The 26,322-nt window shown below is 36.0% G+C and overlaps 2 protein-coding genes across 7 annotated transcripts; one reads left to right on the forward strand and one right to left on the reverse strand.

Annotated features, from left to right (window-relative positions):
* Positions 1 to 294: 294 nt before the first annotated feature.
* Positions 295 to 26,223, forward strand: LOC132706131 (uncharacterized). 4 transcript variants are annotated; one of them, XM_060677271.1, is made up of 8 exons: positions 295 to 589; positions 637 to 886; positions 22,963 to 23,185; positions 23,269 to 23,394; positions 24,035 to 24,321; positions 24,769 to 24,834; positions 25,063 to 25,221; positions 25,323 to 26,222. In XM_060677271.1, the coding sequence occupies exons 1-8, from the start codon at positions 398 to 400 to the stop codon at positions 25,799 to 25,801; spliced, it is 1,782 nt and encodes a 593-aa protein (XP_060533254.1). In that variant the 5' UTR covers positions 295 to 397; the 3' UTR covers positions 25,802 to 26,222. The 4 variants fall into 4 exon arrangements, with proteins under 4 accessions (XP_060533254.1, XP_060533255.1, XP_060533256.1 ...); XM_060677272.1 differs by having other exon boundaries at positions 296 to 589; positions 24,787 to 24,834; XM_060677273.1 differs by lacking the exon at positions 24,769 to 24,834 and having other exon boundaries at positions 296 to 589.
* Positions 1,890 to 9,447, reverse strand: LOC132706192 (uncharacterized). Of its 3 annotated transcripts, none has more exons than XM_060677374.1 (6): positions 9,358 to 9,447; positions 3,360 to 3,468; positions 2,874 to 3,047; positions 2,628 to 2,817; positions 2,313 to 2,574; positions 1,890 to 2,260 (listed from the first exon to the last, which is right to left on the reverse strand). In XM_060677374.1, the coding sequence occupies exons 1-6, from the start codon at positions 9,383 to 9,385 to the stop codon at positions 2,133 to 2,135; spliced, it is 891 nt and encodes a 296-aa protein (XP_060533357.1). In that variant the 5' UTR covers positions 9,386 to 9,447; the 3' UTR covers positions 1,890 to 2,132. The 3 variants fall into 3 exon arrangements, with proteins under 3 accessions (XP_060533357.1, XP_060533358.1, XP_060533356.1); XM_060677375.1 differs by having other exon boundaries at positions 1,890 to 2,254; positions 2,628 to 2,823; XM_060677373.1 differs by having other exon boundaries at positions 2,628 to 2,823.
* Positions 26,224 to 26,322: the final 99 nt, after the last annotated feature.

Here is a 26,322-nt window from a genome sequence, read left to right on the forward strand (position 1 = left end):
TCGCTTTAAAAAAGCCTAAGGTGCCGTTAATGGTCCATTAGCTTATTGCCGTTAGCGCAGGAAACAAACGGTCGTAATAAACGCGCAAACAAACAGGCAAACGCGTAAATCTCCGCCTCTTTAAGTTTGATTGGGTCGTAAAATTTTTATCCGTCCTCGTAAATCAATCGCGATTAATAGGTTTTTCGGGAGAGAGGCAGAAACGAGAGAGAGAGAGAGAGCGAGAAAGCTTCCGCCTTTTTTATAATGATCTATTTTCGTAATTCCCGGCGAAAATAGTCTGCCGAAAATTCGTTAGTTTCCGCGGTCTGCTCGTATTGTATTCGGGAAAAACAGTTTAGACATGTCTCGAAAACGTTTCGCTTAGTGCTACGCGTGTTTTGTTGTCAACATTATTATGTCGCGTTATCGTTCTGATCCGGAATCTCTAGACGCGGAAAAACCGAGCCCTTGTACCAATTTTCTCCACTACAGTTGGAAAACGGTGACCTGCCTCTTCTCCCACGCAACCCTTATCACCATGGTGGTTTCTTATTGCGTCCTGGGGGCGTTTACGTTCGAAGCCCTCGAAGCGGATCACGAGAGAGAGGTAATTGTTCATTTGCGGCGACAAAAAGTCTCGAAAAATCGCCTTAGGTGAAGAAAGGCATACGGAAAATCAGAGAAAACACTACTTTCTACCTGTGGAACTTTACGAAGTACGAGCTGCGAGCTTTGAAGGAGGATAATTTTACGCCGAAAGCTTTGGTGTACCTCAAGGAGTTCGAGGGAGCGCTCCTCAAGGCCATCACCAAGGACGGTTGGGATGGGGTCGAAGAACAGGAGAAGGTACAGTGGACCAGCACCGGGGCCTTGTTCTATTCAATAGTAGTAATAACTACAATAGGTAGGTCGTTTGTTGTTGTTCGTTTTGAAATTTGACAAGCGGCATGAACGCGTGAGCAGAATAATGACATTTTTGTTAAGTTAGTTTTGGTTAGTTCAGTGTTTTTAGAGTTTAGTTTAGTGGTTAGTTAGTTTTTATTAATTATATGATAGTAAACTTTTTATCTTCAGTTTTTGACCCACTACTTAGGTAGTTTCCTATGTTTCCTATGCATGTTATAATCGTTCGAGCTCAAATTTGAATGTTCAAAATGGCGGCAGTTTGCACGTGACATGTGTTGTCTGAGAAAGCGGCGTGTTTTTTTTTCTACTCCCGTCTGTAAAATACCTAATTATACACCGATCTAGCGTGCGGAAAGCGTCACTTTACCACGTCAGATTCGTTTCCTACGAATCCCAGCCACTTTGGAAATTACCGGGGTTTTACCGCACGGGTTTGGGAGCAACCGGGTGTCTTCGGAGATATTTCCCACGCTTTGAATTTTGACGTTTGTCAATTCTGGCAGTCATGTCAGTATCCGTGTTTTGCGAAAATGTACGCAAAAACTAACGGTCGTAGAAAAAGTATAGTATGCAACACGTTCGGTGAACTTCTAAACTCACTCGCTCCGCTCGTGTCAAATAAACTCGTGAGTCAAATGCCGTTTACCGCACTTGTTGCATAATATACTATTGTCGTCTCTCGATAATATATTCTGTGTATCTGTCAGTATTGCTTCAACTTGCCATACATTGCAACGGTTCAAATGCAATGCACCTAAATGAAAAAAAAAGTGATCAAAAATTGATGCAAAACATAGTCAACAAATCATAGGAAAATTCGCATCGTATTAGTCAAAGCAAAAGTCAAATTTATAGTCGCCCGTATATGTAGATTCTACGAATCTTGGAGCCTTCCCCAACTCGTTCATTTTATGTTGTCCCAATTTAAAGGGCATCTAAAGCAATAACCATAAAAATGACCCTCAGTAGTAATAATATTTAGAGAACATAACAGAAGCGGCCTTTATTTGAAATTTTATATTTGTAGGTAAGGGTACATAGGAAACACTTTTTTATAAAGAAAAAATCTTATGATGGCTCTCTGTTTCCAATTTCAATTCTCAGATACTAATAACACCTCGTAACACTTGTGACTTAAAATCTAACCTAAAATATTTCGCTCTTGCTTAGAAGAAGCCAAACGAAAACAGTCTTGTATAAAAATGTTTTTGGTCCCTGATAACTTGATGCGATAATCAAAAATGTTAAACTTTTTTGGCCTGCGTGGCTCTGGCCAATCCAAAATTATCCAGGTTTCCGTTGGGCCTGTCGAATGGTCCGCCAGGGCCTACCAACACACCGTTCTGAGCCGAATATTCGTTTTGCCCTGAAACTAAATTCCATTCTCACTTTACATCCAGCTAACATCCGGATTTCAAGTTTACCTCCAAAGCCGACCCCAGCAGGTCTCCCGTAGTGGTTCCCGCCCAACGGACGCTGCGGGAAAACGGTACTAGGTCTAGCAAAGTCCCCGATCTGTTTTGGTGGCCTCGGATACGCCGTGATGGGTGGAACGGTGTCGATCGGTCCCCCAGGTCCCACCAATATGCCATTCTCTATCGAGTGTACCGGTTTGCTCGGCAACGGACCTCCGAAGTCTTTTTTCGTGGAGTAACAGCAGTACTGCTTACCGACGTCGCAGTGACCCTAAAAAATTGCTGGTTTCCAGGGTGTCCCATCTGCAACTGCACTTCGCTTACGTATGATATCCCGGGGGAGTTGCAGTTGAATCTTTCGGTGCACTTGCACTTGTCAAAATTTTTGATGGGCCCCTCTTTGACCCACGACGGTACCGGTCCGGTTAGTACTCCCGGGTTATTTGGCTGCTGCGGGTAGTAGACGCCCCCATAATGCGGCTGGGGATTGCCAGTAGCGTAAACTCCACCAGGTCTGTAGCTTTGCGAAGAGTTTAGAGATTGTGGTACAAAGAGCGATGCGGTACGTACCCTTGTTGTGGTAGGAACGTCGTCATTGGTGATGGTGGTCCGCTCGATTGGTAAACGGGGACAGTTGGGTAGGGATTTTGCTGGAAGGCAGTCTGAGTCGCTCCGCCTGGGTAGTAGAGGTTTCCTGACGGACGAGTTTCCTGCAGTTCTTCGTAGACGTTGTACCTAGAACCTCTGGAGGAAAGCACCGGTTTATTTGAGTCTTAATTTTAATAAGGTTAATTAAAATTAAATTAAGACAATGAATCGAGAATTATTTTTTAATTAATTAATTGATTGGTGAATTAAATGAATTGTTCTTTAATTAAATCATTTACATAAATTAAATTGATTAATACAATGTGTTAATTATTGAATTAAGTGAACAAAATATCAAAGCAATTAAATTAATTAATATCTTAATTATATTGCTCATTAGATTGGTAATTATTGTTGTAATTAAGAAATCAATTTTTATGAATTTCGAGGCAAACTGGATAAACTGACGGGTTTCTAGAGGAATCGTCTGCGTAGCTCCTGGCGTTTCGGCCGCTTTCGTCCCAAACCCATTTTTTGTCGTCCTTGCCGGCCGCGCACAGGGTCGCCCCCAGTAAAACTGTAAATAAGGGAGGTACAAAAACAATGTTCGAAATCTAAGTCCGCGTCTCCAACACATATATCTGGGTTGAGCCCGGTTAAATGTTTTGCTTCAAACGCCATCATCAGATATATAAATAGATAGCCAATAAGGCTAGTCCTTCTGGGTGTAAAATATATTATGTTTTAATCTTAAATAAAAAAAGAGCAAGTATTTATATTATAATTACTTATAGAGGGTGATTCAATAAGGGTTTCCACATTAAAATAATAAAAAAAACTCGGAAGAATATAAAAATATGCAAACATTTTTATTTGCCATTTTAAATTAGTGTATTACAATTAGGTATGAAAGATGATTTATTGTTATTGAAATTTCCTATCACTTTTTGACACAATTCAGGTTCTATGCCGGCTATTTCGCCTCTAATCTCCTGTTTCAGCTCTGGAATAGTGTTTGGTTTATTTCTATACACTCTGCTTTTTAGATACCCCAAAAAAAATCTAGGGGAGTAAGATCATATGATCGCGGCGGCCAATTGATATCGCCGTTACGTGAGATAATCCGACCAGGAAACTACTTGCCCCGCAGCAATTGCATCGTTTCTCTGGATGTGTGACAAGTGGCTCCATCCTGTTGGAACCACAAATCTTCAATGTCCATACCTTCCAACTGCTCCCAGAAAAAATCAGATATCATGTTTCGATAGCGAACACCATTAACCGTAACAGCGTTCTCCGCATTATCCTCGAAAAAAAAATTATTCTTCCGCACCAAAATGCGCACCAAACAGTCACTTTTTGAGGATGCATTGCTTTTTGAACAATCTCTCTTGGATTTTCTAATCCAAGAGAGATCTGAAAATGTGCCTCATCGCTAAAGATGATTTTCATATTCACTCCTGAGTTATTTGGACTTTATATGGGTGGAGATGCAAGTCTTTTGTTAAGATTTGCTGTGTGGTTGAATACGTAAGGCCCACTTGCTGCGATCGATGATCGATGAGGTTAGTTACAGATCCAGTTTGCTCAAATTTTTGAACCACGTTCTAAATTCTCCTCTCAGAAGGTCGATTTGCATTTTTTCTTGATCGACCATTTTCATAATAGGCTTGCACAATTTTTACAGTGGCGTTTCAAAAATATTTCAGATTGCAATGTGGAAACTCTTATTGAATCACCCGTTATTTACATAAATAAGTACGTTTTCATTCAAAATCGAACTCTTTTAGTCGGAATTAAGATTAATTACATTAAAATGTTATTCTTTGGATACTGTATCGTGTGTATCGAATCAAGTTTCATCGATGATTTCTGATGTATATTTTTTAATTTATTTCTTGACATTTTACGAATAACTCTGTGGCACGGCTAATAATTATATTGAATCATCAGTGCCCTTTTTGGTTTATGCAAAGTAGCAACAATCTGTTTTTGATACAGGAAATATGTTTTGCTTCTTATCGTATCTTGTTCACTATTGTTCAGACGGTGAGATTAAAAACCTCTGCGTTGGTTTCATTCATTCATTCACAGTTAATAATATCCTTTATCGAGGACCTTGGCATTTTTGTAACTAAGTTTCTTTTAAAGCTTTTCGTTTAACAAAGCCTCTACTTATTAACATACACGTTTTTCACAATTTGCTTATGACAAGTGAACACACTGTAAAACGCTTTTTCTATCTACCTCACTCGATCCTGTTTGGTCCCTTAACTAAGAATAAATTATTAGTGGTTGCGTTTGTCAAGACGATATACTTCGAGACATACTTTACCAATTCTCTAAGCGATGTTCATTTATAAAAAATGCTAAACATCATCCTACGCGCGTTTCAATGACCCAAAATCTTGAACCTAGGAGGAGGTGGACCACACTGCTGCGAATGTCATAGCGTGTAGCATTTTTGCAGAGCAATAATTATTTTATTATCCTCCCACAGGTAAGATTTTTTAGTAATTTCCATTTTTTAAAATTTGTAGTAGTAGTATAATTAATAGTCCATAAAAATTAAATGAATGTGGGTTAAGTAGAGTTGGCGTAATGCTTAAAAAAATTGTTTATGTGTTTCCGATTTTTTTCTTGAATCAAAATATACAAGGCCTCTCCTTCCTCTTGTGTTCACTCGGTCGGTAAATAATGCACCTACAGGCCGCCACGTATTAAACTTTAAAAGCCCCGGTGCCCCCCTCCCCGCCCACGCTCTTTTATAATGATCATCGGGACAGACGACCAACTTTTCTATTTAATTAAAAGCCAGGTCAAAATTGGATTACGAACGACTTTTCGCCACCCTTTTGCCCTTTAATCTCACCGTTTCGAAGCTTTTAGCATTAAAATTTAGCTATAATTATAACCTCCCCCGCCCCCCAACACTGCCCTCCACGCTTTAAACGCGATAGTCGGTATACTTTTAAAAATTTCACGCCCCGCTTTTTTACACTTGCTTTTCGTTCGGTGGACATGGAAAGAATGAAAATAACTCCGGAAATGTTCGTCCTCCGCGATACTCCGTCAAATTTTTGTTCACGTGTGACCGATTGCAAAAGATTGTGTAAGAAAGATGAGCTTGGATACAATTTTGGGGAAAAATAAAGATAGTCCTTTAAAAATTGTTATTACATATTAATTTAGATTTCAGCAAAATTTCAAAAACTTATTTATTATCTATTTTTCAATCATTTTGCACATTGCAAATGCAGGTTGTCGGAGTTAAAAATCAATCATCAATTTTTGTAAAAAAAAAATATAATCTCGATGGCTAAAACAAAAGTTAAATTCATTTTTAAAACTAGAGTTAAATATTAATAGGCCCCCTGTGTGTTTTATACAAGAAAAATTATGCTGTCCAACACCCATTAAACCCAAACACCCATTAAAAAATAAAACCATGTTTAAAATATTAATAGAACATTATCGTTGTTGTTTTGATTGAAGAATAACAATGGATAACAATTCAACGATAACGTGTAATTATTTCACAATGCGTGTAATGAACAAAGGCTTACTAATTGAAACAATGATGCAAAAATTAAAGTTGTATTGTTGATTATATTAATCACTTTGATCAACAGGGGACTACTGCCGAATTAAATCTCTAGTTTTGGTAACATCGATTCCAAATTAACGGCAACGAATAGCCATATATAATGCGTATCAGATTGTTGTACAAAACAGTCCGTAGTAATTTTAAAATATATTTCACTTTCTGTCTATCGATAAATTCCCTACTTAACAAATATTTTCGTCGATTCGAACAGTTGATGGACGTCCAGAACGAGGTCGGTCATCAATTGACTTGTCGCCATTTTTGAAGGAAACAAACCACTGGTACACTTGAGTTTTTCCCATCGCATCGTCGTTATAAGCTGTTTTTAACATTGAAACAGTTTCAGCAGCACTTTTACCGAGCAGAAAACAAAATTTCACAGCTGCACGTTGTTCTTTTAAACTTGCCATCGAGAAAAACGAAATAACAAAAAAACCGCGTTAACAAAGAATGGCACTGCAAGTGAACAAAACAAGTTAAATTTAAAACGAAGGTGGCGTTGAACTCGCAATAAGTTGTACTATCCACAACCTAGCGGCAGAAAGGTGTACTATACAAGCTCTGCGCGCGGCAATTCAATTCCGGTTTTTATGGGTACCCCCTCGTATTTTAACAATCAATCTTATTTTAGTTTTAGTCCTTGAGATTGTAATCATTTACAACCCAGAAATTTGTCTTGAAGTGAAATATTTCTTTTTAGTTTCACCTTGTAATGAGACTTTATTTTTCTTCTTTAATTGTTTTGTTTCGAAACAAATCATTTTTTAACAAAACGAATTTTTCTTCGTACAAGTCATTGAGAGTTCTTAATTTATTTACCATAAAACAAAAATTTGTTTCTATGGAAGCTACGACGCGAAAAAAAAAAGAAAAATCTAATCTTGAAAATTGGATTTTTACTCAAAACGAACAATTAAAGTGGCAATATCGAAAACCATCGATTTTTTACTAAGGCCATTTTCTTGATGCTTATCACTTTTTCCGTCAGCCTTTTCAGCATTATCGTTGACTTTTGGGACACCCTGCACATATGTTTAAGAAAAAAAATATCTTAGAAGAAAATAATATAAATTTCCGTTTATTTTGATTTAAAGGAGTATAATTTTTCATTTGAAGAATAGATTGGTCTTGAAACAAAATAATGCAGATATAGGTTTGTTTTATCTCGAAAAGCACTTCCATTTGCTCTAAAATAGTATATGGTCTTGAAGGAAAATTTTAGAAATTTTCATTATTTCATTTTTGGTCAAGAAAATTATTTTGTCTTCGAAGAAGAATCAAAAGGTTTTGTTTCGAATGAGCAAATATTTTCCTTCTAGAGGAAAAGGTGTCTTAGATTGATACACAATAAAACAATTCCTGTCTTGCAATAAAACAGAGAGTTAAGAGATTTTTTGCGATAAATAAAGAAAATATTCTCTTGGTGAATAGGAAAGCGCAATTACTACAAAGCAATTTGCCTTGATCTAAGAAAAAAAAATTTACCGTGTAAAAATTCAACACCCTGTATTTGTTAGGGTTATATGAACTGATACACTTACGAGAATTGTTAAATGTTTATATTTCCATGAATATTTCTTTCAAAAATATTTCGAAAAGTTACTTTGACTTGATTTGTTTATGCGCATCAAACTTCAAAACAGGTCAGACAAAAAAAGGCTCCTTCTGGTATACCATTGTCGTCGTCTTTTTCGATTGTAGGTACGTTAAACCCAATTAAGGATATTGCGAAGAAATTAGACGAATCAGTTACGCAACTCCGTCGGGTTTATGTAACGTTTTTCGCGGTTCGTTTGGCCCGAACGGGTTTTCCTCTTTCGAAAGACCGGGAAAATTGATTACGTATCCGCCCCTTCTCGACCCAAAAGTCACCGGAAGCAACAGCGAATCAAAACTCCATTTTCTCATTCAAAAAATTCTTTTTCTAACTTATTTTACCGCCAAATGAAAAGTTGAAGTCTATAGCAAAACTGAAGGGAAAGAAAATATTCAAAATTCTCCTTTCATAAGGCAGACTAATATGCACGGAGAATATATACAGAGAGTTTTGTGTGTCACGGTTAGTTAGAGAAAAAATCACAAAAATTTAACTCAAATCTTGTCTTTGCAAGGGGCATTCACGTTTATATTACTAGAACACAGTGTATGTTTAAAGTAAATGCTAAAACTAATAAGGGGTCTTTGTAATCTAGTTTTCCGGGTTTCTTCTGAGCTTAACGAGGTACCATAAAATACGAAAAATGCATTTTTGTATGATCGATGTGTTCAGATGCTGAAATCACACTTTATTTAAATAATTTTAACCATGTTTATATCTTTTTTTAAATCTAAGTTAAGTGTTAGATTTTTGGTTATTTTGTTCCTGTACAATATTACGGTTCGGTTACTGATGGTATTATTTATCAGCAATACATTTGCTTGCTAGATATTTTGATTTAGAATATCCTCGAGTTTAATGCTTATTGCACTGTTTAGAGAGTTATGTAATCCTGTATGTTGTGCAATAAATAAAGAATTGAAAAAAAGTTGGGACAATCCACTTGAATAGTGATGCCGTTTTTCTTATGGTTGGTTCTGTATTATACCATTCTTAATTGGCTTAACTGGATTATTATTAATTACAAATCTCAAATCATAAAATTCAAATTTGGAAGTTTTATGTTTCTTCGCACAAAAAACATGAAAGCGGTAATATGATTTGGTTATTGAGGGCACCTAATTTCTACCTATTAAAGAAATATATACAAACCAACGAAGTTCACCACGGGAAAAAAATTATATTGCTGTTTGTTAATCGAAACCGCGATTTTGAAAAAAAAAACATGAAATTCTTATTTTTAGTTATCGCCAACGACTCACCTAATTTCAGAATCATACTCGATCTCATTACGAACAAATCACGAACAACGCGAAATTGAAACGAGATTTTGCGTAATATTTTGGCGGCAATTCGTAGCCCGGCTCTTATAGGCGACGGACCTGCCGCTCCCTCCATTTTATACTTTCCTTGGTGAATGAATCGAATGAATGGGTCCACGCGTCCTTTTGTTTTTCACAAGTATTGACTGGGAAATAGGCGGCCAAGACGAAAGCAATTTGCGCCATTTTGTTTCTGAACAGCGATCTCTGCTTCATTCGTTTTTTGACTGAAAATTTAATTCAAACTGAGTATATCTTGACAGAATAATGACGAAACTGAAATATATTGGATAATGCAAGGTTGCCGCTTTCAACAATATGACAACATCGTTATCTTCAATAGCAATACATTTTCAGAATCACTGATTCTGATTATTTTTGCTTAAAACTGACTCATCTAATGCGGTTTTGAATATATTAATTATTTTTCTTTTTTTATCGCTAAAACTTTAACTTGGTCTAAAATTTTGTTTTTTTTTTATTTTATATTATACAGGGTTGCTTAACAATAATGATTTCACATTCCGATTGCAATGTCGCCGACATTTCGCCAAGACTTCATTTAACATTTTCAAAAGTGGACTTTAATCAAAAATTCGTATGGGTGATTATTTTGCACCATTTGAACAATTCCTGTAAAACAACATGCCGTTCCATGGGTTAAAGGAAATTCGACTAATATACAGGGTGGCCCATTTGAAGGTTTTGATCATTTCTGTGTGTTACGTCAGCATTACTAATTTATACTGTATACTGTATATACATTTACCTAGATATGTCTATTATACGGGGCTTTCGCAAAGTGCAAAATGATGATTATATGTAATAAATGATTATTATTAGTAGCAACATTGTATTGTCCAAAATATTTTAATTCGATAGAACAGACTCGAAAGGTAGGTACTGAAATTTCCCGTTCTCCATAAAAATCTCACCTATAATCGACCATCGATCACCATAGTAGTATCTACTAACTATATGGCAAGTATATGTTAAAATCTTTTCGAGAGAAATCGGCAAAAACAAAAAATTTAAATCTTGGCGCGTCAGTTTTTATTTTTGTTGTTATCGCATAATTACATAGTTTTAATTATTTAAATAGCACCAGTTGGTTGAAGTCACTGTCAAGATTTTATAAACATAAACGCATAGTACATTCCTTGCCGGTACAATAGAAATAAAACGCGGAATTCCCCGGTGACTCGTCGAACTGTTCGTGGAATATATTCATATTTTTTCATTGACCCTGTACAACATTTCTTCAGATTTGGACAAGGCGTGAATAATTATCAGCGCGATGGCGATCTAGGTCAATACAATTGCAGTATATTTATTATTTGGTATGATTCCTTAGTAATAGTTAACAGTTAAACCTGCACACTACACACACTAAAAGGTAAAGCAATGCACAAGAAGAGAAAAAAACAGAAAAGGAAGGAACCTATGTCAAACATGTATAGTCTGTCTCAATCTTCATCGTGCTGGCTTTTGCCCGCAATTATGGAAGTTACATGCCGACGCCAATACAACTCTTTTCCGATAGGTATTTAAGGGAGAACATTACGGACGGACTCACAAATGTTTTGGTAATAATATATTTTTTTTTGTTTATTTAGGTGGCTATAATTTTATTAAAATAAACTAAGAACAAACAATGACATTAAATATATACGTTAGCGTCAAAATTTCCTGCCCTCCACGATAAAACTTTGTCTTCTTTTACATATATATCTTAGTAGGCTGCGAAAAAAAAATTAAAGTCTTGCGTCAAATAGTTTTTTATTGACAGAATTTTAAACAAGTCCGAAAAAATGACGCAAATAACGCAAATTGAGTATAGAGCAGTCATAAAGTTTTTGACAAAAGGAGGGTCAGCACCTAAAGCTATTAAGGAAAGGCTGGATGGTGTGTACGGCCAAAGTTCTCCTTCGTTTTCGAATGGGGCAGGAGACCCTTGAAGATGATTCAAGAACTGGTCGACCAGTGGAGGTCATAACGGAAGATATTGTTGCGATTGTGGAGGAGGTGGTATTGAGTGATCGACGTTTAAAGGTCAAGGAAATCTCAGAAATTAGTAAGCTTTCTGTCGAATCCTGCATGATCATTTAGGTATGCATAAGGTTAGTGCAAGATGGGTTCCTAAAAACCTTTCGGCTATTGAAAAACAACACCTGTGTCGAGTGTGCGCGTTTGGAACTCTGTGGGTCGGAACCGAAGCCTGTGATAGCAACTATTGTGACATGAGATCAAACTATGGTTCTCTATTATGACCCTCTATCGAAAAAAGAATCAATGGAGTGGCGTCGTAAGGGTGAAGCACCTCCAAGAAAATTCAGAGTCTGCCAGTCAACAAAAAATAATGGCTACGATCTTTTGGGATTGTGAAGGAATTCTTTTGATAGATTTTAAAGAAACTAATACCACTGTCAATGGTAAATTTTACGCAACATTATTACATAAATTGCGAGACTGCATACGTGTAAAATGTCGAGGAAAATTGACCAGAGGCGTGCGTCTTTTGTACGATAATGCACCTGTCCATACTGCTGGTGTTGCACAAGCTGCCATTTTAGAATGTGGGTTCCACCAGATAGATCATCCTCCCTATAGTCCAGATATGACGCCCAGCGACTAGTATCTGTTTGGATATTTGAAAAAGGACTTACGTTTTAGCTCATTTTGAGCTCATTGAGTTGTTAATAAAGACATGTAATAAGTGTATGGAAGTTAGGGGGGATTATATTGAAAAATAATAAAAAAATGTTACTCTATTTTGTTTCTTTCATATTCATAATTCATAAATTCATAGCTAGGAATATCTATACATAATTACATTTTTTTAAAATTCTAAATGTCTAAATTTAATTCTGTTTCACTATCAGAGTCCTCATTATAATAGGATTTATGTTGTGTTGTATAGAAATGCGAGTTTTCAATTTTTCTAATGTGTTGTATTGAATTTTTCCAGCTGTCAATTGGTATGTTAATTACATTTTTTATCATATTTACAACACTGGAAATTAAAGTGGGAGTAACATTTTGTGCTCTGACGTTTGATTTTACTTGGATTCACAAATGCTCTATGGGGTTAAACATGTATGCCCACCCTGTTTAGCCAAATTAATGCAAACACACTGTCTTTTAATTGCATATGAACTTAGGACTTCAAAAGTTTTGTAACTGAACTCAAAATGAATATCATTTTCTAACAAATATTCCTGGATTTCAGTTTCCGAACTTGATGAAGCTGGTGCGTTGCGTAGCAGATGGCTGTGGTAGCTTGTGCAACAATTACACTTTATAACAATTACACTCAGTTTTGAGTGGAATCAACCCATCTTTTCGATACAGTATCGTGTGTATCGCACCATGTTTCATCAAGGCAAATTGTGGTTCTGTTGTCTTGAGCGTATTTTGTGTGATTTCATTACTACTTCGTTGTTTATGCGGCTGCGGCTGTTGTTGTTTACTGTAACAACAACAGCCGCAGCAGAGAGTGCAGGACGAGACCCAACGAAGATCGATCGCTGTCCTGCCATACATCAAGGGGGTTACTGAAAAAATCGGCCGAATATTACGGAAACACGACATATCAACGGCATACAACCCTGACCATACCATCGGAGCTATACTAAGGAACCCAAAACAAAAAATTACTCTGGAAAACCAAGGAGTATACAGTGACGCGTGCGGATCGTGCAGCCTGACGTATGTGGGACAGACCAACAGAAGGATTTCAGCCAGGCTCGAGGAACATCGTTTAGCCATAAGAAACAAACAAACAACATCTGCTTTGTTTCAGCACCAACATCAGACAGGCCATAAAATTGATTTCGGCACTTGCAAACAAATAGCTAATATTCCTGATTTTAGGACTAGGATTATACGAGAGGCCATCGAAATAGAAAAGTCCGGACACCTCAATACGAGAGACGACGCTCTGCATTTATCCAACAGGTGGAGAACGATAATCAAACAGCAGAGCGATGCGCAGCAGCCAACGGGGACATCGCAACTACGATCGGGCGAAATTAACAACGCGACAATTCAGGGGGCGGAGCCACCTCCCCCCACGCACAAGCAGCACCGTTACCATCTCCGGCGCAGAGTATAAATACCGCACGCACCGCCGATAACCTCCCAGTGTTCGAAGTGTTTTCGGAGCGCGAGCATTGAAGATGCCAAGTGAGATTTTGGCGAAACGTCTGCAGGATTCCAGTCGGATGCAGGATTTGCAGGATTCCAGTCGGAGTTCAACGAGCGAACGGATGATATCCCGGAATATAGTGTCATCACATTTTTCCATCCGTGAATCAATACGTGAGAATATATATATATATATATATATATATATATATAATGTTTATAACAAAAGTACAGGAAAAAGAAAAATATAGCATCCTTTTTGAGTGTTGGAATGTTGTAGGAGGTACAATTTTAAGACTAAGAGGAATCCAGTTATAAAAAACATAAAACATCACTCATAAAGAGCGGATTATATATCGCCAACCTGTTGGTGTGTTCCACCTATCGGCTTCGTTTCGTTTTTTTTACTGTACGGAAATTCTAGATCATTTGCTAACTTATGATTTATTTTATTTATTTTTGTTAAAATTTGGAAATCGTCCGAGAGCAATTCGCGAAAATTAACAAAAAACCTCAATCTCCTCTCTTTGAAGATCTTTTGGATTTTGTTTTTAATTGTCATGCGATATAGCGAATGGTGGCTACCCTGTTCGATCTCGATAATTATTGGCGGTCGACGTAACATCAAAATTTCGAACAAATCGAGCCGCCACAGAAACCCAAACAATAATTATCGTGACCGGAATACATTTAATATATTAGATAATATTCCGGGCGTTTCCTATCCATAAGCGCCGAAATAAATTTAATAATTCACGATTATGATTGCGCATATTTAATAATAATACGGATTGCGGATCTCGCGTCGCGCGCGTTTTAATTAAACTCGCGTTTTTGATGGTATTGATGGTCGGGGGGGGGGGCTCGTTTGGTTTACGACCCGATAAATATTGAACGTAAAAAAAAACAACTATGAAAAGAATAGTATTCAAGGAAAGTGTTAAAGTAAAATAGAATATACATTTGATACACTCAAAGCCGAAAACAAATGTTCTTAAATTTTTTTTTTAATTTAATATCCTCCAACCCCCTCCTCTAAAAATTCAACTAACCAAACACTTTCGCAGCGAGCATGTAAATAAAACATATACAAGGCGAAGCTGTCAGCGCGACCTTACACTTAACTGAACTGGAAACGGGTCGAGTGTGTCATCACAGAAACATCGAGATTTTTTAAAAATACTTTATTATTATTTAGATGTTCCTTGTGGGTGCTTGGAAAGGTTTTTTCGCAACTTTACTCATTTGATACAATTACCAAGCTCTTTTCGATGACCTTAAACAAAACCAAACGTTCTTTGTAAATGGGGGCTACTTATAAACTTCCTGGACATTTTATAAATTGATATAATGCCGGACAAATAAGATCACATTGTACATCATGTTGCAATTAGTTATTTTTAGACATTTTACAATTTACCAAAAGCGGGTGCTGTCAAAACAAGTATATAAAAACAATTCCAACAATTTAATGGTCTCTACCTCAAAAGGAATTCTTAAGGCTGTGTTCCAGAATTAATATGTATGTATAGAATTATAGTATGTTGTTCTAAGGCTAGATGTAAACCGTGAAGCTCACTGGATTTAAAAATAACGATGGATGCCCTTCCTAATGTAGCACTTTTAATTATTACGCGGTGTCTCGTTTAATACCTGGAAAAATATTAAAAAAAGTCAAAAAAGACAAAACAATGCTTTAAAAATATTATATTGTTATATATACAGGATGTTTGTATTTTCGTAGACAAGTAACAACTTTCCCATTTTTTATAAAACAAACAGTATATTTTTGAATTCCTGGGAAATGTCTAGACACGTTTCATAGATGATATCATATACTTAAATCTTATCGTTTTTGATATATTTTCTGGGGTTGATTTGCTTGTAGATGGGATTCACTTTAGTGGTCTGTGATGATAACTAACCAAAACTAATTACAAGCGTAAATGAAAAAAAGGTTTTTTTTTCAAATAGACGCCCCATTTTTATAATTGTATCTTATTTAGCATTTAAAGAAATGGCTACTTTGTATAAGGTTGTTTATATAAAAGTTGCAGATTTAGAATAAAAACGTAAAAAGAAGATGAATATAATAAATTTTATTAAAAACATTTTAAAATTACCTGAAAAATATCCAGATAAAATAATATAAAAAAAAGTGTTTAAAATATATATAAAAATTTAAAAATTTTATATATTTTTGCACATTCTTTAATTTTTTTTTAATTTTTATTTTTGCAACATTAAAAAAACATAAATACAACAATCACATAAACTTCTTCATTGCCTGGGATAAATCGAATTTTAAATTCAATGTAATCCGATGCAACCGGGGTCGACGAAGTTTGAAGTTTCACCATTAATGTTAAAATACTGTAGCCCCTTCATAGATAAATATATAACACATGTTATAGGCTGCTGTTTGGAAGAGTTGCTTTTCTGAAGTATCGAAAATATCAATAGGAAAACCACTGCCGAAGATAAGTGAACCTAACCATCTCAATGATCTATGAACAATCAGTAATCTACCAGCAATTTCAAAAATATTTGAGAAAGTTTTGTATGCTGAAATGTACGATTATTTTATAAACAATATCATTCCGACAGTACAGTGTGACTTCAGGAAACATTTTGGTGCTTCGGTTGCATTAACTAATGTGACAAAAATATGGTCAGCGTATTAGTATTTTGAGATTTTTCAAAGGCATTTGACACCATTAATCTCAGTTTGCTTAATAGTAAGTTAAACTGTTATAATTCCTCATTTTTATAGATCATATCTATCAAAGGAATCAAGGAATATTCTCTAATAATGCATATGCACAAGCTTTCATTTAAGCTAACTACGCCGGAGTTGTAATTAATTTATTGTAATATACTGTTATTAATGATACGTGATACAATAAAAGCCATTTATCATTATCATCTTATACTACTGAAGTATCCCCTTCTATAAGAAAATCAACCTTAAATATATAGCAAAGGTTTTCGAAGAAGAAATCGATAGATACATTTAGAGCTCAAACGTCAATTTTGATATCAAATTCAAAATATACCAGAAACGGTAAGAATTAGGATATATGGATGATATATGATATATGAGACTTTTCCGAGGTATTCAAAAGTGTCTTAATATATGTTTAATTTTTTTTTCTATTTAAAATCAGAACGTCGCTTCTGGTCCAGGAAAACACAAACATCCTGAACCACGCACAATTTGCCGTTAACCTTTTTGAAATATTTTTTATGGGATAAACTGGTCATGTAACCGTTTGCCGCGCTTCGTTAGTGAACCCAAGTTGAATCAAACTATACGTATCAATTGGTCGTATTCCCGTGGACGGCGGAAAACCGAAACGTCCAATTAAACGCAGGAAACTGGAAATCGCTGAGGTCAGATCCCGGCGCGCCTCGTTCATTAAATTTTCGCAAAAATTTCGCAACGTTCGGGGGGAACTAATCAAAAAGTCAGACGGTGATCGGCGGACAATACGCCGAGGCAGCGCGGCGAATTAAAAAATCGGTTTTTGTTTAACGAAAACGGGGTCAATGTCGTCCCGGTCTTCTCCGACGAGCCTTTCCGATTCTATCGGCTCGCTTGCAGACGCAACTAGCATGTTTTATGGAGGCGCAAACGAAATCACGATTTTGGAGATGCCGCTGTCTTTGATAACAGATGTTATGAAACAGGAAATGTGATAAATGTGAGGATTTCTGCCTCAGAAGATTACAAAACTTCACATTGGTTATCAGATATCATGCACTCTGGATCATGAGATTTTATGATTTTATGTACTCTCTCCAAAGGTATTATTGCAGAATCCTCGAAAACATTATCCAATTATCCATAATGTAGTTTGCACCATTTATAGCAGATACCTTCGTTTTCTGGTCTGCAAAAAAAATTTTTTTCTCTCTTATTTGATGCTCTAAACACGGAATGTGACATACAAATAAGTACCACACGTAGGTTTTTAAGTTAATATTTATTTCATCAAAAAACAATATTATTAAAGTATAAATTATTATCAGGAAATAAAAAAATGTGGCGGCTTGAGTTTTACAGTAAAAATATAGCTTATAAGCTGTTTAAACCAGATCGGTCATGACATGTCGCTGTGTTTTTAGTATGTATTCCCCACAAATGTAGCAAAAACAATCTGAGGAATTTATACAAGTCCGTGGCATTTTAATTAAATTAATTTTAAAACAACTTTCAAACTTCTATTTTATATTTATTGCCTCTACTACTCAAACTACACATCAAATACTTAAATCCAATGTAGAGAACATGAACTTTATGCAAAACTTACCAAAATATTTGATGTAAAAGGTAAACAATTAAACGACAAGTTTTCATTGAACTGTTGTAGTATCACAATGAATACTGAGCATGCGCGTATTTACTACCATAAAAATCACCTTCGGCACTTCCCTACTTTCTCTTACAACTCTCTGAAACTCATTTTGTATGTATATTTACTTTTTGTAACGTTGACGCATGAAAAAATTAAAAAAAAAAACAAAATTTTGAAATATAAAAAAAAATCAATAGATAGATTCAAAATTTTACCCAACGAGTGTAATTCAAGGACTGTTTTAGATTGTTTAAATTCAATAGAGAACCTTCTTAAAAGAGAATATTCTTAAAAGATTCTGCGTCATGTACCTTTCCCAATCAGACTTCAAGAGTTAGAACTTAAACAGTTGTCAGAACTTGAGGAGGTTCATTTGTTTTTGGTAAATTGGAAATTCTCTGTTTGTAAAGTTAAGTAGAGTTTTATAATTAAAAAAAAAATTGTACGTGTTCGTCAGATAATGTGTTTTTTTTGTTTCGTTCGTATTTTGGTTGTAGCTGTTCTTCATATCTTTTGAAGTACTTATCCTTATCATTTTTATTCAATTAAAGTCACTCATTAACCAATTAAACGCCAAAGAAAAAATGCAGAAAAGAAGCTTTCGACAAAGCAGGGAGTATTGGAATTAAATTGAAATAATTCTTTTCCTCTCTAGCATCCTTTTTGACAATTAATTGCTGAGTATTACTGAGCATCAAAGCTCATATGGCTCGCATTTCTCGTTCTGATAAACCATTCGAAGAACTCATTAATCAATCAATCAATAATTTTAATAATTCGAGATAATTCTGAAAATATCTCCGTATTGATTTTAGGACAGTGATTAGAAAAATACTGTTTTCCTACGCACTGTGGGCAGCTAAAAGCCGGCATCCACACTTCGGTAATAACTGTAGTGACTTAGGGACGATTACAATGGGTGTTTTTTTTCGATGTATATAACTTTAAGTTGGCATTACCGTTCAAGAGGGCGACCGATTTAACAGCTGTCGAGTGATTTATTCTCAGTTTGGTTTGGCAATTCATCATGAATAGACTCACGCCTGAACAACGCTTGCAAATAGTGCAATTTTATTTAAAAAATAACGGTTCTGTGCGGAATACGTATCGCGCACACGAGTAAAGGCTTATATTTTAAATATTTCTTCTACAAGGTTTTTCTTACTAGAGACACTCCAGAATTGAAACAACGTTTTTTTCGATATTTCGTTCTAAAAACGAAAAAACAAAAATAGTCTTGCAATTTTGAGTTTAAACGTGTGTATAAAATGAAAACAATATGTAAAAAATCCAAGATAGCTATGACGTTTCTGTTCGTAACATTGTGCCGCAAAAGTCGCTACACTTTCAAACTGTCAAAAATGTACTGCACATGTGTTAGATATTTGTTTTTGCTTCGCAGAAAAGCTGGAAAAACTTTGTTGTTGTAATCCAGCTTAACTGTACCATTGTTATAGTATTTATTTATGGTTTGGTCTGTCCTATGATTATTTAAAAACTCCCAAATGGAACCAACCACCAAATTTGCATTTTTATCACGTTTTGTGTTCTTATTTCTGAAATAAAGCGATGTTGGTTGGGTCACGGTGGTGCTGGTGAAGGCGGTTCCGATATTTTCTCTTTTTTGTTAGTTTTCTTTATGGCGGTCTCTAAAAATGTTGGCAGCAATGGCCGATAGTACTGCGGTTGTCTCGGCGAGGTCATCGGATATTTTTTCCGTTTTTAATTAATCACGATAAGCCCGTTAATGTCACCGAAAAATGGAAAATTCAGGGTCGAATCGCCAATAAAACGGCAGTTCGCACCTCGGGCGCGTAACGACGTTACATTATCTGTCCTATATACAAGGCCGACGGCGTTCTGCCCTTTTTCCGCCGCTGTTTATTAGCCGTGTGCATTTCTATGCTAATGAATTGTTTTGACATGTTAATCGAGTTGGTTTCGGCACCAGGCGCTACGATAAATTTAATATACCGGTCGAACAAAAAAAAAGTTACTGTTGGTGGGTAAATCTGTAAATATTGAGACGTTTAATATTGACGTCGCTCGGCGTTGCAAAATGCTATTATAGAATGAAATTATATCTAGGTTATATCTTAACCGATCTAAACTATAATGATTCATTTCTTTAAAAACAAAAAAAATCTGACTACTAAATCATTAAACTTAATACACGCATTATTTAAATAATCATGTTAATTTATTTTATTTATAGAATAACTTGGCGATAGAAGCAAACTTTATTTTGAGGGATCTTGCATTATTATAACCATATGCCATCATATGAAATTATTAAGCAGTATTCTACATACACCAAATTGTCATAGTTAAAAATAATCGTTAGTTTAAAGAAGAATAAACGATTTCACAAAGTATTCGTTAACCAATTATTAATAACAAAAAAAAAACCAAACGTACCACACGTAGGTTTTTAATTTAATATTTATTTCATCAAAAAACAATATTATTAAAGTATAAATTTTTATAAGGAAATAAAAAAATGTGGCGGCTTGAGTTTTACAGTAAATAGATTCCACTGTTTTAACCTTGGTCCGAGTAACAGTGCCTTAGATTTTGAAAGTCCGAAGTTTCTAACCAAGATCCTTTAAGTCGCCTTGTTCAAGTAAATGAGGTTCTGTAGATGGACATAAAGATCCAGATAAAGTGTATGAAGATGAAGATGTACTACCAGAAAGAAAACTCGATTGAGATTGTAGACCAGAAATATTTTTATTTTCAGCTTCCTCATTAACTGGTGGAACTGGAGGTGGAGTGTATTTATCACGAGGAATTGGTCTCTTTGCAGATAGGACGTTCAGATAAACAATCTTATCTCTATTTTTTTTCGAGAATCCTCGTGTAGATGTCATGCAGAAATAACAATCATTCTCATGATGTTGAGGCTCACTCCAAATCATTGGACTTGAAAACGGCATGGATTTGTGGCTTTCTTCAAGCCAACCTGTCAACGTTCTTGAGCAGCTATCGCAGCATACTTTTGGCAACCAACTTTTATCTCGCTCATCGATAGCAAATCCAAAATGTAGCTTATAAGCTGTTTTAACCAGATCGGTCATGACATGTCGCTGTGTTTTTATTATGTATTCCCCACAAATGTAGCAAAAACAATCTGAGGAATTTTCACAAGTCCGTGGCATTTTGTAACCTAAAATCACATAAAATTATTTTTAAAACAACTTTCAAACTTCTATTTTATATTTATTGACATCAAATACTTAAATCCATGGACTTTATGCAAAACTTACCAAAATATTTGATATAAAAGGTAAATAATTAAACGACAAGTTTTCAATGAACTGTTGTAGTGTCACAATGAATACTGCCCATGCGCGTATTTACTACCATAAAAATCACCTTCGGCACTTCCCTCCTTTCTCTTACAACTCTCTGAAGCTCATTTTGTATGTATATTTACGTTTTGTAACGTTGACCAATGAAAAAATTGAAAAAAAATTTTTTTTTGAAATATAAAAAAAAATCATATCGATGATCAAACTCAAATTTCAATTCAAAACATTTGAATCATTATATTTATCATAAAATTTTTTAAAGGAGGATTTCATTGCCAACCAATCAATCTTTTTGCCATAAAATGTCTGAAAAAAACCTAATTTTTCCACCAACTAAATAAAGGAAGCAAAAACCTTGGTTGGTTCAGTTCAAATAGTTAAATCCTACCAAAATGTCTTACACTTACAAATATGCAGTGGGTCCCGCATAAGAACCTTTGTAAAATCTTTGTAACTTTTTTTTTTGTTGGATGGGTCTCTGGAAGATGCACTAAAACCTTGTTTTGTCTATTGCTTCAACTTAAAGTCATATCCCACTGAGAATATTTAATAAAAAAGAGAGAAGTACTATTACGGAATTAAAAAAATAATAAATTCTTATTCAGGAACACTTAGAACTATACCAATTTTTATAGTTTCAATACAGGATGTTTGAAATATCGTTTACGCTGTACATCGTAGTAAACTCTTTGATTGCGGTTTAATTTTGATAATTCCATCAAAACCTTATGTTTCTTATTACATTAACCTGAAGTCATGGCTGGGACTATTTTTGATATCAAATATCAAGAAGGGCTGTTAGGGATTTATTTAAGGAAAAATTGTCTACGAATTCTTATACAGGGTGCTCGAATTATCCCTGGCGCATCCTAAAATGTTTGTTTATGACTCAACATTGATAATTCTTTTTTGTTGAATAGATTTCACTGAAAGACACTAGCGACTTTCGTAAAATTAACTAGGATTAGATATGAACTAAACAGAATTTACAAGGCTGTATTATTTTAATTAAAAAGCATTGTTAATTCTCACCTAATACTGAAAATAATAAATAAGATGATACTGAATAATAAGTGTTCCTTAAGAACTCTTTATCATTATTTTTAAAATTTGTATAATTAAAATTTGTAAGATCTTGAAATCAGATGCAAAATAATCGTTTTTTTCAAGGGTTGTAATATTTAATTATTGTAAAACATAGTCCTGAATACTATCTATGCTATACGAAAAAACCGTTTCATTCCTCTTTAGTAAGATGTATCCAGCAAAAAAGAATTACCAAAATTGAGCCATAAAAATCATTCTACAGGAGCGATGCTTAAGCGAACTTCATGGAAAATAGTATAGTTTGGGTTTTATGTGGTCCTGAATAACAATTCGTTGGCGCTTTATTCTTAAAGAAATCTCTCATAGCCCTTCTCGATATTCGACATCATGATTTTAGGTTGATGCCAAAAGAAACATAACGTTTTAGTGCAGTACAGAAATTGCTGTAGTTGGGATCTAAGTTTTGGTTTTGCTTAATTTGAACTTTAACTTGAAGCAATAAGCAAAACATCTATCCAAAGAAAGAATGTATCCAAATCGATCCATACACAAAGATTTCACAAGGGTGTACAGTTCTTAAGTTTGTAGCTCAGATATGATCGTTGATTCCAAATTCTTCGTTGCTGCGATTGGGGTGGAGGACGTAGAAAAAAGCTAAATAATAAGGTCTGGTTTTTTTCTAGGCTACGGTCATCTGACCCCGAAAACGACATGGGGCAAAGTGGTGACCATTTTCTACGCCATCCTCGGCATCCCTTTGATGTTACTCTGTCTGTCCAACATAGGGGACGTTATGGCGACTTCTTTCCGTTTCCTGTACTGGCGCGTGTGCTGCTACGTATGCCAGAAGAAGCCGAAGAAGATGAAACGTGCCAGATCTATTAGGGTGCAGCCCAACAGAAGCGAGTATGTCTCAAGTCCGTGGCAGAAATGAAAACTGACTTCAGAAATGTGATATAATTTTGGACCTTATTGCTGCTGTGTTTCAGTAACAGATTCGTGCGGTCCAAGTCCGCGTCCATACGAAGGTCGATGAGGACGTCCGGTAAGTCTACAGACAGCGGGTACGGGATCTCGGAGACGGGGCCAGGCTATCATTCTGATACTGACTTGAGGTGAGTTCTCTAAAAAGGCAATCCTGAACTGATTAACTAATTAAAAATAACAGTCTTAAACCAACTAACAAAAAAAAACTGGCCTCTTGGCCTCTTTCGGGCGAAGACAGATAGATGGCTTTGAAACTGACTATTGAGGAAATTATCATTGCCTTGGAAATCTTGTAAAAATTAAGACTAACATAACCAGAGTGGTCTAAAAGCTTACTATAAACCGGAATTTAAAAACTAATGGTTATACTGGGTTGCCACAGTCGACCAAAAATCTGCTAGACTTGATCGCTTACACACTTCTGTGGTCACACCATTCCCTCAAGCGTGGGAGCAGTTCAGCTAAAATTCGTTGCCTACTTCACTTTTCAGCTTATAATTTTAGCTCTTTTATTTGCACCATCATCCCGTGTTGAATATTCAGTTTTCGCCTTAATTGGCAACCCAATTATATTTAATCCGACTCGAAACATCGAAAATCGCAATAATTTATCCGTAATTTATATTCATACATCACTAATCCGTTCATAACCGCTTGATAAATCGTTTGTATTTCCACTCTGTCGAAATGCAGCGAAAAACAGATCCGGATTTCGCGTTTAGTAATGCGCCTCATCCGGCTCGAAGGACCAGATACTGTACATTTCAGGTACGGCAACGACACGCGTGAAAATAAAGCCCTGCACAAGAGAGGTTCGAGTTTGCCGTCTCGACCCAATAGGTTCTCGACCAATAGACGATCGCAGACGGCAAACCACGAGGTTCCTCTCCCGGGCGACTTTCGGAGCGCCAGGGGCGGCTCGTTGGATAATAAAAAGTCGGGCAAGGCGCCGCGGGACGCTGCTATCGACCTGGATCCCGCCCTGTTGGACAACACGCCGGTGCTGTGCAACAAATACGTCGTAGGCAATGATGTCATCGCCAACAACGTGCCAGGTAAATGCTCGTTTCTTAGTTTTTAATGATTCCCGTCATTGTTTGAGCTTGTAAAGTGGTTCTGAAGCCTAAAGAAAATGTTTGATACTTTTTGCACACACAAAGAGTTGAATTCATGCTTCACCCGAGATGGGAGAATCCAATATGGCGTTACTTCTAGACCACAATGTCTGGACTAAGCCTCCGGTAAAAATTATGAACTAAAATCCATGAATTTCTTTGGCTGCAGAATGGGGTGTAAAGAGAAACTTTTTATGGAAAAAATGTTTTATTTGAGATACCTTTACTACCCTTATAAGAACATTGCTGATATCCTTTGCATTTTAAAAATGGGTGCATTAATAATACGCGGGTCCCATTTCGGTCATTGGTAGAATCCAATAAATTTTATTTTCATGTAGCCGGTTCCATATCAAACAGAATCATCTAAATATTTTCGCCGGTCAGGCAATCCTTTGTCCGTAGGTATCACCTTAAGGGCCGAAGAGGGTCAAGGCAAAAGACATCCTCAAGGTAAATAGGGTGTTTGTTCCTTTATGAATTTTTTAAATTATTTTTACTAGTAAAGATACCATTTTACAACAAAAAAGTGCAAATCACGTTTGCACGCAACTAACCCGTTCGGAACGTCATTTTGGGCGTTACTTATCGATTAACCACGTCGATCGGGCGTATTTTCGACTTGCTTTCGTTCCAAACAACGTTATTTTCACGTCACGTAAACGTAATTTCTGTCGTCAGGTCGGCGGGCGGTGTCCGTGCCGAAGACATCAAAATATTTGGAGATCCCCAGCATCGAGACACCAGATTACGACGTCTCGGACAGAGAAGACGAACATTCGCTGAAGAGCCGACCCAGAATCAAACCAAATTCTAGGTCACGTTCCAGAAGCCCCATGCGTAAGTGCTTCATTTGAAAAATAGGTCAATTTTACTCGTAACATTTCGTAACATTAGTTAACTGCATTCGCGTCTGTTAAAAAGACCAATTTCACTCGCAGCCATCTCGAGCCCGAAAATGATGACTCCATTGGGATACGGTCATCGGAACAAGTACCTCGACGACCCCGATTCGGACGACTACGATGACTACGAGTACTACGAGGCGCGAGGCAAACCGAAGAAGAAACACGTACCTATTTGGTTGTGCGTGCTCTTGGTGATCAGTTACATCTTGGCGGGGGCTTACCTCTTCAAAACATCCGAGCAATGGGATTATCTGGACGCTGCCTATTTTTGCTTTATCACATTGACGACAATAGGGTTTGGGGACCTGGTACCTGCCAAAGGGGTCAGCCAAGACGGGTACGATGCGACTATCAGTATCGCCCTCTGCTCGCTTTATCTTCTTTTTGGCATATCTCTGCTGGCGATGAGCTTCAATCTGGTGCAGGAAGAGGTCATCTCTAACGTGAAGAGTGTTGCTAAGACGCTGGGCATTATCAAGTCGGAGTCAGACGAGTCCGAAGACGAAGACTGACCAAGTTTCGCTGTTGTGTTAATAACATAATAAGAATAGTATTGACAATATTTGTGGTTTTCATTGCCTTGCAGACCGCCATTTGCAACACAATAGTGTTTTTTTGCAAATTTTATGCCTTAAAAATTAAGAAATCTCTTGGATCTCACTGGGCTTCACTTAAAAAAAAACAATATGATTTTTTAAATTTTATTTTTCTCGCCAAGTTAGGAACTACTCTGTATATAAGTTGTCTTATATGTGTTTTCCCAAACTTTTCACTCGTGCTGTGTAAAGTAGACAGTGCTTACGTACTTACGGGTTGCTGGATATAATACTGGTAATTCTCCAATTACTGACTACAAATCTAACTGATAATTAATTAAAATATAATTTGATTAATTTAATGTTCATTACTTATTTAATTGCAGTTTAATTGTTTTCTCAATATTTAATTAAATAAAAAATTTAGGTGATTACTTAATTGTTTTATTATCAATTATTTATTGAATAATTAATTGAACTGACGTGGCATTTACTTG

The sequence above is a fragment of the Cylas formicarius genome, unplaced genomic scaffold, assembly GCF_029955315.1.
Source record: "Cylas formicarius isolate icCylForm1 unplaced genomic scaffold, icCylForm1.1 PGA_scaffold_8__14_contigs__length_24414737, whole genome shotgun sequence".
In the NCBI taxonomy this organism is placed as follows: domain Eukaryota; kingdom Metazoa; phylum Arthropoda; class Insecta; order Coleoptera; family Brentidae; genus Cylas; species Cylas formicarius.